General features: G+C 30.3%; 2 protein-coding genes across 2 annotated transcripts; both read right to left on the bottom strand.

Moving 5' to 3' along the window:
- Nucleotides 1–392: 392 nt before the first annotated feature.
- LOC145125167 (prephenate dehydrogenase family protein) lies at nucleotides 393–2,822 on the bottom strand. The gene is made up of 2 exons (XM_079060660.1): nucleotides 1,323–2,822; nucleotides 393–626 (listed from the first exon to the last, which is right to left on the bottom strand). Exon 1 carries the CDS (start codon nucleotides 2,493–2,495, stop codon nucleotides 1,356–1,358), a length of 1,140 nt encoding a protein of 379 aa, XP_078916786.1. The 5' UTR covers nucleotides 2,496–2,822; the 3' UTR covers nucleotides 393–626; nucleotides 1,323–1,355.
- A 3,557-nt stretch (nucleotides 2,823–6,379) lies between these two features.
- On the bottom strand, nucleotides 6,380–11,840 carry LOC145124694 (pyrophosphate-energized vacuolar membrane proton pump). The gene is made up of 8 exons (XM_079060136.1): nucleotides 11,450–11,840; nucleotides 10,211–10,785; nucleotides 9,725–10,104; nucleotides 8,729–8,815; nucleotides 8,333–8,663; nucleotides 7,040–7,450; nucleotides 6,904–6,963; nucleotides 6,380–6,809 (listed from the first exon to the last, which is right to left on the bottom strand). The coding sequence occupies exons 1-8, from the start codon at nucleotides 11,685–11,687 to the stop codon at nucleotides 6,603–6,605; spliced, it is 2,289 nt and encodes a 762-aa protein (XP_078916262.1). The 5' UTR covers nucleotides 11,688–11,840; the 3' UTR covers nucleotides 6,380–6,602.
- Nucleotides 11,841–20,082: the final 8,242 nt, after the last annotated feature.

Raw genomic sequence — 20,082 nt, 5'->3', positions numbered from 1 at the left:
AATGATTATTGTGATGTTTAAAATTTATGATTAATAAATTGTATATGTTAAAATATATATCCACAATATTCATGTTTGCAATAAATTTGAACACTCACTTAACATGGTTGATATGGTTTAAAACAAATGAGAACATATGATATATTTCAACTTAGTTCATATTTAGTTACTATACTTTTGTTTGTGTTTGATTTACCCATGAATTATTCAAAATTGTTCATATTTTTATTACCGGTTGTAGACAGTTATAAGGGTAAAATATAAACAATTTCAAATAATATTCATGGATAAATCAGATACAACAAAAGGTTCAAAGACTAAATATGAACAAAATTAAAATTTCGTTACCCTTTCAAGTCATCCCTTCATTTTTCAATTTGCTAGGAACCCCATTGACACAAATCATAGAAAATATGAATAAATCGAACAAAAATGGAGCAAATGACACAAGTTACACAACCTACTATGGCAATCTTTTCTAATAGCAAAAACTCAAAAACAAAATAACAAACATTGGAGCTTCATACAAGTGAGGAAATATGAATATGCATTGAGATTGTTGTCTCCTTCCCCATTTGACTCATAAGCAATACAACACATCACACAACATAGAAAATGCTCTTCACCTTCAAAAGAAAGCACACAACACCAACATTAGCAAATAAAGACTTCATACTAAAAACAAAAATGTAAGAAACCATTTGTGTAACAACATGAACAAATAGTCGAAAAGATTGCAACATTTCATTTTAAAGAAGTTTCAAGTTAAAAGCACCTAATTGTGTATTATCATATCATGAATAGTAGTTATAATCACAAAAATGACCATGATGGTGTATTCATCAAAATCACCATTTTTTTAATAATTACAAAGAATGGCAAGCAATTTAACAATGTGCCCATTGCAAATTATGGAATTGCTATTAACACATAGTTAATTTACTAGGAACAGGGACCAAAAACATTACAAAAATCATAAATAAGGACCAAAATTGCAAAAATCAGGGACAAAAATTGTAATTTACTCTACAAACTCAAAGAAAAATCATATATTTCTGAGTATATAAACAGATTTTTCAAATTACAAATGTGTATTTCATTATTTTATAACATTTGAATGTGTATTTTGCAAGATATGAATTAATTAATGGTCATTTTGTGTAAGGGATCAAAAATACACCATACCAGTATACCACTTTGGTCATATTTGTGATTAAGTTGTTGTATAATTTTAAGTCCACATGATTTCTTTATTTTTCTCTACCTAAGGGTATTTTAGACATTTAACATACAATCAAACCCTAGAACTAGGATAAACATACCATGAACTGGAAACTCTTTTGTGCTATCCTCGATTAATTAGCAGAATCTGATTGAGGTGGAAGAGAAGATCCATTTCCATTAGGAGGAAGCTTTGACAAAGCTCGAGGTTCTTGTAAAAGCCCTAAAGATCTTTCCTTTGTCCCAAACAATTGCTTCCTCAAAACCTCATGTAAATGCCCAAACAACTCTTTTTTCAAAGATTCAAAAGCTAAATCCAACCTCTCCAATTGCTCCATTGCATTCTTATTATACATAAACAACCCATAATACAACTCAAAGCTATCACTCGATGTGTTCTCAACTAAATCCAACAATCTTTCATACCCTTTTGTGTTAATCGGAGTACTATCCAAATCAAGCTTTTCCAAGATCCTTCCAACTGTATGTGTTATGAATTGAGATTCTGCTGCATGTTGATCATGCTCTGCACATGTCATCTCCTTCATTATACACCCTTCTCTTGCGAACGAATCAAGAAACTTTTCACAGCGGGAAACCCTAGATTCATCACGACCGATTCTAACTTTGTCGTACACAAATGGAAGATCTTTCCAGCTGTTTTTACCACTTTCGGGTCCAAACATTGGATGTGTACACAGAATATCGAAATCTAATGGCAGTATTTGCAAGAATAGATCTTTAGCGAACTCTTTGACAGATAAAACGTCTACAAATAATGTGCTGCGTTTTAACCTTTGTAATGGTAATGAACGGAGTACCTTGTCAGTTGAGAGGATTGATGTGCAGAGGAGGATTACCTCGGGGTGTTCTTCGCAGATGTCATCGGCGTTAGAGTAGAAAGAGACGCCAATCTCGGCGGCGACGGCGGAGTAATCGGTGCGAGAGTGTGCAAGGACGGTGTGGCCTTGACGGACTAGGGTTTTTGCAAGGAATTGGCCGAAGTTGCCGAACCCTACAATGGCAATTTTTAGGGTTTTGGATTTGGCAATGTGGTCAGAGATTTTGGATTCGTAGTCAAAGGGTTGAGCGGCGTCTATGGCGGAGATTCTGAAATTATGTCGGAGACGTAGGGTTTTGGTGTTCCGGATATGAGTCGACGGCGGCGGCGGCACAAGATGGGATAGAGAGTGGCGGCTGTATCGGCCGCGATTGAGGTGGCGGAGGTCGGAAAGATTGGAGAATTTAGATATCGTCGGAGAAATGGAAAGCATTTTCCGACGAAGGTACTGATGTGGGCAAATCACCAAATTAAACGGTACCCACGAAGAAAAGGTCCCTTTTTTATTTCGATTTGGTTATGGTGTTGTGAGAAAATGGATGTATCAAAATCAATTTGATTTTTGATCTGGTGGGAGAATGGAGAAATAAGCAGATGAAATCGATGGGGAATGAGAGATGAAAACCAGTGTCTGTGAAGAAAATGGATGTGGAGGCGACGATGGGAATGAATAACTCGTTTAACTCGTTAACTTATTATTAAGCACTAAAATTTAAAAAGGAAATATTTTCTTAAACATAGTTATGGAAGTACCTTCTTTTCAAGCGCTTTGTATTTTATTGACTCGACAAAAACGATATTTTTAGAGACTCGTGGTTGCATTTTTAGGTTATATTGTATACAACAAGACAGCCGTCATAGGCAATGCTAAAAACCTTACTCTAACTTTGTTTAAATTTGAAATTAGGATTCTACGTTTTTTTAATAACTAATATAAATGAAATTCAAATTTGTTAGCTGATTTTTCGGGATATGACTTGTATCCAAATTGAGATTGAGATAATGAATATGAGCAGAAAATAAAAATTGAGGGATCATATGAGAATGATATGTGGCATTTAATGGGTTTAGAAAAGCGACACGTGGCTATAAAGGATTCTTTTATTAGAGAGGTAGACTAGTTTTGTTAATAAAGGTTTTGGAAAATTAAGTCATCATCTTCTCTCTTTCTTCTGTCGGCACTCACTCGAAGAGTGTAGGTGATTTACCTGTTTTGATCATATCATGATGTTTCTGAAAGGGTACTCTCTCTATTCTTTAATTTTTATTCTCACCTCATCTAAATTATTTTAAAATGAAGTTTTAATTAAATTATATTACATTAACAACGTCACTACTTCATCGATAAATGTTTTCTAGAAAGTTGTTATAAATGATGCATTTTTAAATCTTTTATTATTGAGTCTTAATCCCCGATATGTCTAGTTAATGAGAAATGTACAAATTTAGTTCATAGATGTTACTTAGGACCATAGCGAGGAGGGTTCGAATTTTTGATTCTTTGAACCATAAAAAATTTAGACAAATGACATAACTCCAACAGAGAATCGAAATGATCATCCAAATCCAATGAAATACGGCTTTTAATGAGCACATAACATTTCATGGAGACAACTTGATAAAGCAAAAACAATAGTATTTGAGATTAATTTGAAAAAAAAAACACACATTTTAGGTCTAAACCGGAAAAAAAATACAAAATGTAGGGTCTTTTATGAAAAAAAATCAGTTAGTTTACCTGTTGGTGACCTGTTAGGGTCCGAAATAACAAGTTTCCGGTAAACTATGGGTCTTTTTTGGAAAAAACTAAAAGTTTTAGGTCTAAAAAGAAAAAAAATCAAAATATAAGGTTTTTTATCTAATACTTCACAATCTCATTCAGTTACTTCCCCTTCGATGTGACTTACCTCTTCTAAACTTATTGTAAGTTTTGCCTCTTCACCTACCAAACTAATAATCCTTCACGATTTTCACTTTATCATTTCCACGTATCTAACTCTTTCAACATATTTAGTGTTTCAATCTGAAACAACACTGCATATTTACAAGTTCTAAACTTTAAACACGCCAATTTGACACAAGCTCAACATGAAAATATACGATTTGAAAGTAACATCAAAATGGGATCACCTCAAATCCATATTTAAAAGACAGATTAATAGAGTTTTGAAAGTAACATCAAAATGGGATCACCTCAAATCTCTTTCATGCTTCCACAAGCTAAATAGAGTTTTGTATGCAACACTAATGTAGGATCACCATAATCCCTTAATAGAGTTTTGAATGTAACACCGAAGTTTGATCATCTTAAATATCTTTCATGTTTCAACAAGTTACTTAGGGTGCATTTGGTTGTGGAAAACTGTTTTCATTTTCTAAGAAAATATTTTCAGAAAATAGAGTTGAGTTTTCATTTTCAGTTTTCAATGAAAATTTTAGAAAACGCGTTTGGTTGGAAGCGGTGGAGTTTTCATTTTCCAGCTTAGAAATTTGGAAAACTGTAAAACACGCTTTTCCAATTTACATACAATTTGGAAAACTGGAAATTTTCATTTTCTTAAAAAACTTTGGAAAACTGAATGAACCAAACGAGTTTTCAAATTTTTCGTTTTTCTTGGAAAAATTTACTAGAAAACTAGAAAAATTTTCACAACCAAACGCAACCTTAGTGTGCGTTTGGTTGTGGAAAACTGTTTTTATTTTCTATGAAAATGTTTTCAGAAAATAGGGTTGAGTTTTCATTTTCAATTTCCAATGAAAACGCGTTTGGTTGGAACGGGTGGAGTTTTCATTTTTCATCTTAGAAATTTGGAAAACTTTGGAAAACTGTAAAAATCACTTTTCTAATTTACATATAATTTGGAAAACTGAAAATTTTTAATTTTCTTAGAAAACTTTGGAAAACTGAACGAACCAAACACGTTTTCAAAATTTCCGTTTTTCTTGGAAAATTTTCCTAGAAAACTGGAAAATTATCCACAACCAAACGCACCCTTACATCTTATAATCTTTCTACCTTCCCTACATTTTTTTAATAACTAAATGATTAATATAAAAAGGTTAGCATAAGAGCAACTCCAACTATAAATCACTAAAATGGTGATTTGTTAACACTAAAATAGTGTTTGCATTCCAACCAATCATTAAAGTTGTGATTTTTAGAGGCCAAGTAGTTTGGCCTTCATATTTGGTGTGTGAAGTTACCCCAAAAACTAAAATGGTGTTTTTTAAAGGTTGATTGGAATGAGAACACCACTTTATTGGCCTTTATAATTGTGTTTTAGTGGTTGGTTGGAGTTGGTGTAATGCTAAGAGCATCTCCAATGGACCTCTATTTTTGTGTTATAGAGGTCAAAAATACTCCAATCAACCACTAAAAATGGCCTTTATTTTTGTGGGAAGAAATATGGCCTCTATATATAAAGGCCACTATTCATAACACCAAATCACTTTTTCCTTTAAAATGGTTATTTTATTTGCTTTTTGGTTTGTATAATTATTGTTTTATATTTTATAATATTAAAATATATTTTAGTGTAATTTTTTAGTGTGTGGTTGGAGTTAAAATAAATTTTGGTGTTAGTTTTCCACAAAAATAGTGTACTTTTTAGTGGTAAGGTTGGAGTTGGTCTAACAGACTCCAATTACAACACAATAGTCAAAATAGGGTTTAAAAGCCAAGACAACCGACTAACACTAACTTTTTTATTCCTATACACATAATAATTATAAGAATAGCCAACCAAACTATAGGTTAACATATTATGTCTAACTCTTTGATCAGCCAAAAGAGTACCATTCTGAAATTTCCACGCAAGCTACCTCAATGTAAATCGTGTAAAAAAAAAAGATTTCAATAATTAAATTTGCATAGGATGCAAAATACATTACATTTACAAGTCATTAACCCTTGGACATACAAGACAGCTATAAAATGTCAGCTTTACTCTTAAGAGGAAATAGAGAAAAATGATTGACACTAAAATTTAGGTTATGTGAAGTTTTCTGTTAATTTTACTAATTGTGATGCATATCTAGTGTCTACTACTCGATAAAGCTATTCATCCGCCCATATAAGGTTTATATCTTTCTTTCTGATTGAACTAAGATAATCAGGCGTTATATTATTTAACAATCAATTCAATACACGTAACATTACAAGTGGGATCATTTTATTTATCTTAATCAATGAATACTGCTAAAGGTGTACTATTATTGACCATCTACTATTGAATAATATTATTTCACCAATCCATAACAGTGATACAAAAATTTTATACTGAATCAGGATAATCGCATACCATTTAGATAAAATACTAGGAGCAAATTTTTCTGTGTTCCATTTAGATTTACCAATAAGTGTGATAAGTACAACACTTTTTTAACCGAATCACACATATTTTAGGAAAATTTTCTAATTGTTGATCAAACCTTTAAATCGGACATATTTCGAGAAAATTAAAAGCACCAAAATACACTAAAATGACCAAAACAACAGTTAGATGCAACAAAAGCGATAAAGTTACTAAAATTTTCAAGCTTAGAAAATCTTGAAGAGAAGACCTCCATGTGCAGCAAAAAATGGAGCAAACACAAGTGATTCAACAGCCATGAGCTTAATAAGAATATTAAGAGATGGACCAGAGGTATCCTTTAGCGGGTCCCCCACAGTGTCCCCAATCACAGCCGCCTTGTGTGGGTCCGACCCTTTCGGTCCAAGTGACCTCGCATGCTCAGATGCACCCGCCTAAATAAAGTTGTAATAATCAAATAATCAAATAATCAAAAATCCAAAAAGAAACAATAAAAAAAATGTTTATTAATTATTATACAGTATATACCTCGATATATTTCTTCGCATTGTCCCAAGCCCCACCCGTGTTGGATGCAGAAATAGCAATCTACATTTTACAAAGTGAGAAACAATATATCCTTGTAAATTAATAAAATGGAATTTAAGCAAATAAACTTAATTACCTGTACGCCAGAGACAAGAGATCCAGCAAGAACACCAGAGAGTGTTTCCACACCGAAGAAATACCCAACAATAAGAGGAGTCAACATGACAAGAGCACCCGGAGGAATCATCTCTTTGATGGAAGCGTCCGTTGAGATCTTGACACATGTCGCGTAATCAGGCTTAGCGGTACCTTCCATTAACCCGGGAATTGTATTGAATTGTCTCCTCACTTCTTCAACCATCTTAAGAGCCGCACTTCCCACACTCTTCATTGTCATAGCGGAAAACCAGTACGGAAGCATGGCCCCCACAATTAAGCCTATAAAGACTTTGGGAGTCAACACGTCTACGGTTGTGATCTCCGCCCTGCTCACAAACGCACCAAAAAGCGCTAGGGACACGAGCGCTGCAGACCCTATCGCAAAACCCTAGGAAAAGATACAGATATAGAAGCAATTTAGAATTGTAGTCTAGTGCTTGGTGAGACTGCTGAAGTAGCTTATAAGCTAACAGACTGTTTGATATGCCTCTTACTAGATGGCAAGAGGTTAGGTCAGATTCAAACTATTTGATACCACAATTGATATGCCTCTTATTGAGTCAGGTAAGAGGCTAGATCTGACTCAATCAACAATTATCCCCTAAGTTGAGATAGGTTATTGATAAGCTCATTTGGCTTTTTCCACAAGTTTTCCAAATATACTCTTACATAAGTTTTCTACCTGTCCTTTTATGTCATCTGGCTTATCAGCTTGTTTTTTACCAAATTTTATTACTTTATCAACTGCCAGCTAGCTTTTCAGATGTTATTACTTTATCAGTTACCAACTAGCTTTTTAGATGTTATTACTTTGGCTATGTATGGCTTAATAGCTAAAAAGCTAGCTATTAGCTGAAAAACCCTGTTAGTTCAAAAGTCAATTGATAGCTGAAAAGTTAGCTACTAAAAAATAATGTTTGGTAAAAGTAGTTGATAAGCTAGCAGAAAGTTATGAAAAGACATAAAAGGGCATTTAAAAATATATGTTTTCTATAATTAATTAAGGGGTATATTTGGAAAGTTTTAAAAAAGCTCACGACAAGCTAGTCTAACTAGCTTTTTAAAACGCTAGTTTATAAGCTACTTTTTGGCATGCCAAACATGACAACTTAAAAAAGCTCAAAAAAATAAGTTAGCTTATCAGCTAGCTGTGGCGCGCCAAACATGGCCTTCTACCAGCTAGTCTGCCAAACACAACCTTATGGTGCTAAAGCCTGTCTTTCTTTTCAGCCTCGCCATAAGGAACATTGGGTTTTAGAAAGCAGTGTACCTTTCCGATGGCGGCGGTGGTGTTTCCGGCGGCATCAAGGGCGTCGGTTCGTTCACGAATCCGGTGGCTCATTCCGGCCATTTCGGCTATGCCGCCGGCATTGTCACTAATGGGACCGTACGCATCAATGGCTAATCCGGTGGCGATGGTGCTCAACATTCCGAGGGCGGCAACAGCAACTCCATACATGGCGGCGAAAGTGAAACTAACAAAGATACTAATTGCTATTGCAAAGATTGGGATGATGACTGATTTGTATCCTAAAGCAAGGCCAAAAATGACATTTGTTGCAGCTCCAGTTCGGCAAGAATCAGCAACATCTTGCACAGGGCTAGAAGATGGAATGGAGTTAGTTGGAAAAGAAGAGTTTATAAATTAAAAATAATAAAGGTTTACCTGTAAGCATTGCTAGTGTAGTACTCTGTTACAAATCCAATTATAAGGCCAGCCCATAAACCAACACATACACATAAGAACAATTGCCTGCAAGTGGAACTCGGTGAGTTTATGAATGATGATAAAATACCATTAATACCCTTTTCATTTACATCTTGTTTTTGGAAGAAATGGTATATGTCAAAGCAATTGTAATTTGTCATGTGTTTGGTTGACAGGAAATGGAATGGAATTCAATCACATTACTTTACTATTTTCTGTAATGTAGTTTTTTAACAGGTTTACAAGGGCAATTCGGTCTTTTAATAGAAATGAAGAAGTAATTGTATTTTGTCACGTGTTTGGTTGACAGGGAATGGAATGGAATTCAATCACATTACTTTACTATTTTCTGTTTGGTTTATAAATCTATTAAAGAAATTGGAATGTAGTTTTTTAATAGGTTTAGGGTTAATCTCAAAAAATGCCTTATATTTTGTGTTTTTTCCGGATTAAACCTCAAATTTATTTTTTGCCTGAAAAAGACCTTGTATTTTTTTCATTTTTTTCCGATTGGGCCCTTTTAGTCATTTTTTTTTCAAAAAAAATTGTAAAACATGAGGATTTTTAGAGAAAAACTAAAAAAGTTGAGGGTTTATTTGGAAGCATTTAGAAGGTTGAGGGTTTTTTCAGAAAAAAAAAAAAAATACAAAGTTGAGGGCTTTTTCGGAAAAAATGAAAAAATACAAGGTCTTTTTCAGGCAAAAAGTAAATTTGAAGTTTAATCTGGAAAAAACACAAAATATAACGTCTTTTTTGAAATTAACCCATAGGTTTACAAGGGAAATTTTATGTTTGGTTTATAAATCCCTCAAACATGGATTTAAAGGAATCTCCCAGAATTCAATTCCGTTGACACACCACGGAATGGAATTCAAGATTCCAATTCCTTTTAATCCCTCAAAACCAAACACACACCAAGTAAATTTACCAACTGAAGTGAAACATGGAGCTTACCAGTTTTTAACTTCTTTCTGGACTCCAAAATTGAAGATGGTGAAGGAGGAAGGAAGGGCAATCCAACTAACAAGTGCAATACCAATTGTCATCAAAATAGTTGAAATAATGAGCTGGTTTTTCAAAGCAGGTTCGATTTCTTTCACAGTTTTGACTTCAAAAAAGTCAGTAGCAAACAAAGTGGTGAGAAGACACACAAGAATGCCCACAGAGCTGATAAGAAGAGGGTACATCATTGAAGTGAACTCATGGTTGTTTCCAAATGAAGAAATGGAAGCAACAACAAGAGCAGCACATGATGACTCAGCATATGATCCAAAAAGATCAGATCCCATTCCAGCAATGTCCCCAACATTGTCTCCAACATTGTCAGCAATCACCTGCATCAAACAAACTATCACTCTTAGCTTCCCTTTTTATACAGATTAAGCTCATAAAGAGAAACAACCACTGAGTGTTGTATTAAGTGAAAAAAGAAATGTTTACAGCTGGATTTCTTGGATCGTCTTCTGGAATGTTCCTCTCAACCTTGCCAACAAGATCAGCTCCAACATCAGCAGCTTTTGTATAAATACCACCAGCAACTCTACCAAAAAGAGCCATTGAAGAACCACCAAGTCCATAACCAGTTATGGCTTCAAAAAGCCCTTCCCAATCATCACCATAGTAAATCTTGAACAAATTGATGGTGATATACAACACAAGAAGACCATTTGCAGCTAGGAGGAATCCCATGACAGCTCCAGAACGGAATGCAACAATGAAAGCCTTTCCAACACCTTTTCTTGCCTCAAGGGTAGTTCTGGCATTTGCATATGTGGCAATTTTCATTCCAAGAAAACCAGAGATAACAGAGGTTACAGCCCCTAGGATAAAGGATACAGTGCTGAAGATGGCTGTGAAAAGAGCAGGCTTGCATTGCTTGGTGATGTTGTATGTACATGGTTGACTACTTGTACTAAATCCATCAACAGAGCCAAGAAATAAAAAGATTATGAAAGCAAAAACAACCATGAAAATACCAACATATTTGTATTCAGTCAATAGGAAAGAGGTTGCTCCTGCAATATCATGAAATATACTTGTCAAATTAGATCTACAATGGAATCGGATGAGGAATTGTGAAGATGTGCATAACAAAAGGAAAATTCAATAGAAATGGATAAACAGTCAAATAGCACGATTAAAGAACTAACATGTTGACATAGTTGATCATATTACATGTTTAACTCAAGAAACACATGTTTATGATGGAAGATATAGTTGAATTAATCAAACAACCACTACTATTACTAATTAAGAATACTGTTTATAAGGCTAAGCAGACAAAATAAGCTTCAAGTTAAACCAGCTTCATGGAAATTGAATTAATCGATTATATGTTACAGTTCGTAATCGATTATATGTTACAATTCGTGATGAAAAATACAGGAATATAAACATATAATATCAACAATATTGAAGTTAAATAGCAAATCCACAGCATCAAATTCACGGATAGAGTTATTATCTTACTGGTATAAAAGAAACAGAGAACATGAAGAATATTCCAATTACGGAATCAAAAAAACATAAAACAAATAAGAACAAGCAAACTTTAACTTATGGATGACTGAAAACTACTTATATAATACAGAATATCTGAATTATACGGATAAAATTTGAAGGATTTATAACTACATATATAATTTTACAAACTATAGAAATCTAAGAACTATAAATTACCTTCAGAGATAGCGTTCTGAATTTCAGCACATTTCTGAACGACGTTGTGGTCATTGATTCCTTCTTCTTCCTCAATCAACGATTCCGTGAACGCATTCTTGCCGCCTGGTCCATCCAGCGACAGCTTAACTTTGGAGACGAGAAACCACTGGAAGAGAGAGAAAACGATTCCGACGAGAGCGCAAACTGGAATTATGATTTCAGTGCCGAGATCTGAAAGAATTAAGGACGTCCCCATGACCTTTGTGGCGGAGGACGGCAGAGCTCCGACGTAAACAGAATCGAAAAATGGGGAAACGAAACTGACTTTGCAGTGAAGGGTTTAAATTTGCGTGTAGCAATGAAGTTTCGGCCTAGGGTGATATGCAGAGATGATTTTGTTAATATATATACACACACACAAGATTATAATGAAATGAAAATATATCTTTTGTTTTTTAATTTTGTACTTATTTTTTATCAGAAAAAATAACTGTATATATTTAAATTCATACTTTTTGTCCTCGATAATAAAATATTCATACTTATCTTAAAAAAAATCAAAATTTTAGTTTGAGTTACATTCACGCGTGTAAATCAAAACTAGAGAAAAACATTTTTAATATATTAATTCATTCATAGAATCTCAATTGTCTATGATTATTGATGTGGACATATTGAAGAATAAATATTCATATTTACATTTGATTTGAGTAAATTTTATGTATAACTCTAAATAATTTACTTCATAAATTATTAAAACTATGAAATGGTAAAAAAAATTAAATTAATTTACTTATATTCAAATTTGAATCTACTCATATTAGCATGTGAATTTGAATGTTTATTCGAATTCATATGTAAATTTAGTCCATCCAAATATAATTCGTTACAGTTTTTTTTTATCAATAAAAGAAAAGTTATGTTTTTTTAAAGTGAGTTTTTGATTAAATTAAAATTATGATCTTGTACATACACATGTATTAAATGTGTTCATGAAATTGGTTCTTTGTTCTTTTTAGAGAAATCAAATATCCTTCTATCTTTTTATTTATATGTCTTCATACTTATTAAATTAATGCAAGTATCAAAATAAAAAACGAATATTAAAAAAGAGATTTAGCAGATATCACATTCATTATTTCATATGATTAAGATGTGTATAAGCAAAAGCTAGAAGGATATTTAATTTCTCTTTTTTTTATTTATATTAAACTTCTATCTCTCTTTCTCCTTGTATGTCTTCCTCTCTCTCTCTTTATATATATATATATATATATATATATATATATATATATATATATATATATATATGTGTGATCACATAAGAAAGGGGAATTTTGTAGGAAAGTAAGAAGAAATATAGACCATTAAACTAATTTAAATGCATTTAATGTCTAGTTTAATATCTAATTCAAATGACATAATAATATAAATAAGAAAAACACAAAGACACATTAATTTGGGAATTTATATGTGCTTGTGTGTTAGTTATCTAACTTTATTAGTTGATAATTTTATAAATTTAACTAGGTTTAAACTCGTGGAAACCGTGGATGAAAAATAATAATAATAATAATAATATTGATAATTCTAAATTGTAATATTAATCAAAAATTTGTAAAATAATTATTAATTTACAAAGATAGAAGTGTTCTTAGTAAGTTTATAATTTTGTTCCAAAATAAATATAAAAACCGTTATGAAAATACAATTTATGTTATGCCATGTCAATTTTTTGATAAAATAATGAGTTTGTATGATGCAATATACATTTGAGTATAGTGAAAAAATACAATAAATCATGGAAATTACACAGTTGAGAAAATAAAACAGCATTGATATTTTAAAATTATAATCATTAATCATAGATCGGCAACACAATTATTATTTACAAAGTTAGATGTTTTGTTTGTAAGTTTGTAACTTTATAATGATTAATTCAAATTAACTTATAAAAAGGTTTGAAGATATATATATATATATATATATATATATATATATATATATATATATATATATATATATATATATATATATATATATACAAACACGAACGATATTTATGTATAAATTAATAATAAAATAATAATGTTATATAATGAAATATAAAATTGAACAGATAATAATGTTATACAATGAAATATAAAATTGAACAGATAATAATGTTATACAATGAAATATAAAATTGGAAAAATTAAGAAAAAAAAAACAAAGACAAATAAAAAGGTATAAACCTTAAAGGTTTGTGAAACAATATTTTCTAAATGGTTTTGAAATAAGAAATATTATGATAATTATTATATATATATTTTATTAATAAATTTAAGATACAACTTTTATAAATGATCATTTTATATGTTCCTCTTTTTAATATTATTATGTTATCATGAACAAACATTCTATTTTTAAGTTAACTCGTACAAATAAAATGTTTACCAAATATATGTGAATATTATTTTTGTCAGTATAGAAGAAAATCTTGACTTATATTTTAATTATCTATTAAGTTATAAATTAACAAATCAATAAAAATATATATAAAAATATTTATATAAAGTGTCTATCTATAAATATTAATAAATACACATATTAATAACAAAACAAAATAAATATAAACTACAGTTATTATATCAAATATCAAATATAAAGTAATAGTTTTCAATTTTATATGAATTATATATAAAGTTGTCAAAATCAAATTTTCATTTTTTATCTATTGTTTTCATTCTGTAAAATGGTAATGGTAAGATCCAATCAAAATTTGAAATCCTAACAAAAAGATAGAAACATGAAAATATTCAATAGATCTTTATATATATATATATATATATATATATATATATATATATATATATATATAAACAAAAAAAACACCTTAAAATATAAGTAGTAAGTTTAGAAATTTAACACAAAGAGCATATATTTATTACAAAATAGAGAATCAAAACATTAAAAATGAAAAACAAATTGTCTAACAAAGAGATTAACATGTTGATTTTGAGTTGAATGGAAAGAATTTGGAGACTCTTCACGGTTTCATGCAATACTTTGCATCAGATTTTTTAATACAATATCTACATTGTAAGCTTTAAGATGTTAATTATTAATAAGTTAAAAGATTAGACTGACCTGTAATAAGATTTTGAAAACCTGAAATAGATCCTGCGGTATTATGATACATTTTACTTTAAATTTGATCTCTTTAAGATTGAAATCGAAATTGAAGGTGGATTTTGACATTTTGTGATTCTAAATAACATTCATTATATTTGTTAATATTAAAATAAATATTAATTAATTTTTAATAATTTAGATATTTATTAGACAAATATAAAATAGTCATAATTATTTTTAAAATAATATTATATTACAAAACCTAAATCAATACAGTTAAAATATGATAATGTGTGTGATAATCTAAAACACATTTATTAAATGCACAAATAAAAATACTTTTATTGTGTCAAATGCAGTTTTTTAACTTTAATTAGGAAACGGCCAGAGGTTTGATTTATTTATTTATTTATTCAAGCTATGTATAAAACTATAAGTTAGATATATGTTTTAAAAGTATGCATGCATATATCCGTTTGGCTGAGTAGATCCACAAAATTAAATTTCATGAAAACCTAATTGGTTAGAATAATGACGTGTCATTTGTGGATGGGTTTGCCAAGTGCCAACGTTATCTTCAATAGATATCAAGCACAAAAAATTCTTAAAACGTTGACATAGTATCCCCTTATTATTATTATTATTATTATTATTATTATTATTATTATTATATCTCTTTCGACTTAGAAATTGTAAAGTTTGATTTCAAATTGGGATGATATTTAATTACTAGGTAAATATTTTAACATTTTTCTATCTGAGCTGATATAAAGAAAAAATGTTAGGTGATAATCATAATTAAAGTTAATTAGATATAGATAAAAGTGGTTATGCCAATCAATTTATTTAAAAATCGACCAATTTAAGTTATGATTTATCTAAATGGAACAAATGAGTGATCTTTAAAAATTAAGTTAAACATGAGACGGGTAAAAATTGTTGAACGGATTATAATCAACCAAATTTTGCATAATTTCATAAGGCTTTTTTTCTAAATATATATTTTGTGATAATAAAATAAATTTAATAACCATATCTAAGAAAGTAACTATTCTAAAAATTGAAAATTTTGATGCCCATTGAACTATTTCCCATTCTCACTCAACCAAAAAAATCCTCAAAAAAAAATTAAAAAAAGAAAAAAGAAAAATCAACAAACTCCTTCGATTTGTTCCATCTCACACAAATATTGGTCACGCCATATGTCATAATATAAATGGTTGTCCTTTTTTTTTTTTTTTTTTAACCAAAACTTATAATATATAAATAGACGTTAATATTTTGAAATAAATAATAAATAAAACAACATTTATTATTTTTAGGCCTTTATTGATAAATATATTTTTATAAAATCTTAAACAAATACTTAATTGTTTTAAAAAAAAACTTCTTTATAACTTTTGTAAATAAATAGTTTTTTAATGAAAATTTCAAATAATAATAATATTTCAGAATAAAAATTAAATTATTTTAAGTCACCAGTAAAAATAACATTAACTTATACGGAATCACTCATTTAGCCATGTATTAAAATTTTAAAATATACCTGATTTGGACGAAAAGAATAAAGTTGATCCAAAAAGGCAAAAATAATAATTTAAAGTGGTGAAGTGTCATGTCCGGATAAGTGTTGTCCTTTTTTTTTTTAACCAAAACTTATAATATATAAATAGACGTTAATATTTTGAAATAAATAATAAATAAAACAACATTTATTATTTTTAGGCCTTTATTGATAAATATATTTTTATAAAATCTTAAACAAATACTTAATTGTTTTAAAAAAAAAACTTCTTTATAACTTTTGTAAATAAATAGTTTTTTAATGAAAATTTCAAATAATAATAATATTTCAGAATAAAAGTTAAATTATTTTAAGTCACCAGTAAAAATAGCATTAACTTATACGGAATCACTCATTTAGCCATGTATTAAAATTTTAAAATATACTTGATTTGGACGAAAAGAATAAAGTTGATCCAAAAAGGCAAAAATAATAATTTAAAGTGGTGAAGTGTCATGTCCGGATAAGTGTTGGGCAGAAAACGTATTTTTGACGCATTACCTTTCGTACCCAAATCAACTGCCACAATTTTTTAACGTTTTAGTCTTTCACCCCTCCAGATTTTCCTTTTTTGCATTTTTGTATGTTAGGAAAAAGTTCACGTTAATGTTCTTTCACAAATTATAATATACTCAATATGGTCCCACATACATATGTCATTCGTGTTTAGTCATACGTTTAATAATTAAATAATAATGATTGTGCACCTTGTTTGTCAGACGTCTATTCATGTCCGTTAGAACTTAGGAATAACAGCCGGTGAGCACATGACATTTGTAAGGTATTTTTGATCTTACAACACACATCGACCAACTAGGACACAATAATATAAACAACTAATCATCATTGTTATACTAGACGTCGCACCGCATATTAGGTTACACTTTACATGATATGTAAAGTGGGTTCGATCAGACTATTGGATATTAATGTGGATGTTACATGTTTCATGAGTTGCAAATTGTTATCCAATTTTAGATTAAATGTCATGACTTTATTGTTGGAGTTTCATGAGGATTCTAAACTTTGGTATAAATTATGGATGGTTCAAAGACACATCAATCTTTAGCATAATCTTTGATCCCCATCATCATAGATTGTTCAAAAAAATATTAAGGGTCTTTGTTGCGGAAGACCATCACAAACGAGTTCTAGGTCGTTGTCCAAATTCTGCATCAAGAAGATGACACAAATTGATCAATTGATGAAAGGTATATATTTCTTTAACGTCTTGATGATCAAAATAATATGTTCAAGTGTTCGACTATGGTTTATAGTATTTTGTTTTGTAAAATTTTACAACTTTGATATACACAATGTAGAAATCTTTTGTTGTTGTCCATGAGTTTGATTCCTAGACGGTCCATCTTTTGAACATTTTCCATAGTTATCCATGAGTTTGATTACTATTTCATATATGATACTTCTCTACAAACTTCGTAAGGCCCTTGGGTATACTAGGCATGAATCTTGTTCATGGTCAGGTAGCAAGGCCACCACGATTGTGCACATCAACCCCCATGGCATTAGTTGAGTATTATGCCAAAAGGGTAACGATTATATATTCAACATTTTATCTATAAATATAACCATTTAATACAATTTATTTCACATCACATTTTTTCTTCATATGCTGTAGGTACCACAGTATATTCACATATAATTTCTTACTCCCTACCATAGAACAATTTTCATAGCTATCAAACTTCCAAACCTAATAATCTTTGAAGGAAAAGGAAGAAATTGTATTTGCTCAGGCTTGGATTTCGTGTCCAAAGACCCCTTCAAAAAAAGAGAAACCTTTTTGGTAATCTATTCGTTACCACTTCCATAACAAAATGGAAAAAAAATGTTTATTGGCATCTTGATGTATTTTTGTTAAAATTGGGTGACATAAGGTTAAAAATAACCGAAGGCATTTACAATGACCTCAAAAACACACATCCAAGTAGCAGTAACAAGTTCGAGGCCATCGATGTGGTGCTGAAACAATGTCAAGAATGCTAACTTTACCGTACACTTTTTCCCTATATCAATGTTTGGTATGAATTGTGTAATTCTCTAGATTATTTCTATAGGCATATGTGAATGTTGTAGGTGAAAACCTTTTATTTAAGTTAATGTAACATTTTTCCTACTATGTATTTTTCTTTTTTTATTTAAATTAATATAATGTTTTAATTTTAATATAAATCTAGTATTTTTAATTTCTTTATTTATTTATTTTATTGAAAATGATGATGTTGTGTGGTGGGTATATACCAAGTTCAATGTGATATGATTGTGGTGACGAAGTGACCATAATCTAAAAGATATTTTCCATGTAGTAAGTATACCATACGTCCTAAAGACTCCTATTTCTCTCCCTATAACTCTCATTTAATACCAAAAATTGTTTCTTAACTCTAATTAGAGTTTATCCCTAATTAATATCCACAACTTTTTGTTTTTAAACCCATATTGTAGGTCATTAATCTCCACCTCTTTCACCTTTTCTTTTTTATTATATTTTTTGTTTTTATACCCTCTTTTCTCCATCTGTAATTCGATTGAAGGAACACATATAAATAAAAATAAAAAAAAAATAATTAACTCCATTTGTAGACATATCATGTGTCTTACCATATATATGGTTCATAGCTGCTGTGGTTCATGAGTTTTTTAGAATTAATTAATATTTAAGAACAATTTATACAAATCAAGAGAATTAAATTTATCCATTCAGTTTGTTAGTTTGTTGTTTTGGAGTTAATTTAAGTTTTTAAATTGGTGCATAGTATTTGATAAGCATCTTACACTAGTGAATCTTACTTGCTCGTTGTGCTCCTTTTGACAAATTTCATTTTTTATTAAGTTAGAATTTCATCGTATCAAAGATTAAAATAAAACATAACTTATATCAATCTATGTTAATTAAAGAGTTAAATTCCCCCCATAATATCCCTTGTTTTATCATTATCGAATTGAAGTCAAATGTTTGTCTAATCGCTAGGTTTTAGAGTCATTTTTTTATTTTTATTTTTTTGTAATTTTAGTATTTACATAAAACTTTCATAGAATATTGTAACTTTTATTAGAGCTCGGATTGAGGGTGTATTAGAGGTTGTTATATTAGTATTTGTATTATTCTACTTTCCATATTTATATTTGATATAGTTTCTATTAGTGTATCTCACATCGGTGCGACATACTTTATAACAATGTTTTAAAAACCGGTTTGAACCAGCCGGTCGAACCGGTTGGACCGGGAACCGGGGAAGAGAACAGTTTAATTAACACCGGTTTTATGTCTATTTCTGAACCGGAACGAACCGACCGGTTTTTACAAAAACCCGGTTGAACCGGTTAAAATTTAACCGGTTGAACCGGTTAAATTGAATAAAAACACATGGATTGATGTAAGACTTATGGTTATGTGTTTTTTTAATTTATTTGGATTGATTTACAAGTTGTTTTATGTGTATTTTTAATGTTTAAACTTATGCACGTCAAATTCTTGATTTATGTCTGTATGTAGTATGTATGTGTGTGTAGGAAAATAGGAAAAAATCTGAAAATTATAGTAACCGGTTCACCCGGCGGTCGAACCAGAAACCGGTCGACATACCGGTTCAACAAAAAAACCGGTTTTTAAAACATTGGTTTATAAGTGGCTATATATGTTGGAGTTCCCTTTCTCTCCACAAGAGCTCATTTGGAGAGATAATCTTAGGCTTCACATATATTTACAGTTTCCGTATATGTGTTGATATGGTTTCGATATTATAGTATTATTATTGGCACAAAAGTCTTCATTGTAATCTATAAATACCTTTTAGATTAATAAGAATGAGACATAACTATTCAAAATATTATGTATTATAACATGGTATCAAGCTTTAGGTGAACCACGACACTCCTGAACCACCACCTTCGATGACGACATTATGTAGCCGTTGTCGGAGGTGCACTATTGTTTTCTTTAGCCAACGTC

This window comes from Lactuca virosa, chromosome 7 (genome assembly GCF_052849685.1).
Source record: "Lactuca virosa cultivar CGN04683 chromosome 7, Lactuca_virosa_CGN04683_v6, whole genome shotgun sequence".
Classification (NCBI taxonomy): Eukaryota; Viridiplantae; Streptophyta; class Magnoliopsida; order Asterales; family Asteraceae; genus Lactuca; species Lactuca virosa.
The sequence above is the reverse complement of the archived record's forward strand: the minus strand, read 5'-3'. Positions and strand labels throughout refer to the sequence as shown.

Bases quoted from the DNA above. Each gene is read 5' to 3' on its own strand.
- LOC145125167 (XM_079060660.1), bottom strand. From the start codon at position 2,495: ATGCTTTCCATTTCTCCGACGATATCTAAATTCTCCAATCTTTCCGAC.
- LOC145124694 (XM_079060136.1), bottom strand. From the start codon at position 11,687: ATGGGGACGTCCTTAATTCTTTCAGATCTCGGCACTGAAATCATAATT. The intron at 8,664-8,728 runs GTAAACCTTTAT...TCCATCTTCTAG, and splicing joins TACACTAGCAATGCTTACAG to CCCTGTGCAAGATGTTGCTG. The intron at 7,451-8,332 runs GTACACTGCTTT...ATCTTTTCCTAG, and splicing joins CCACCGCCGCCATCGGAAAG to GGTTTTGCGATAGGGTCTGC.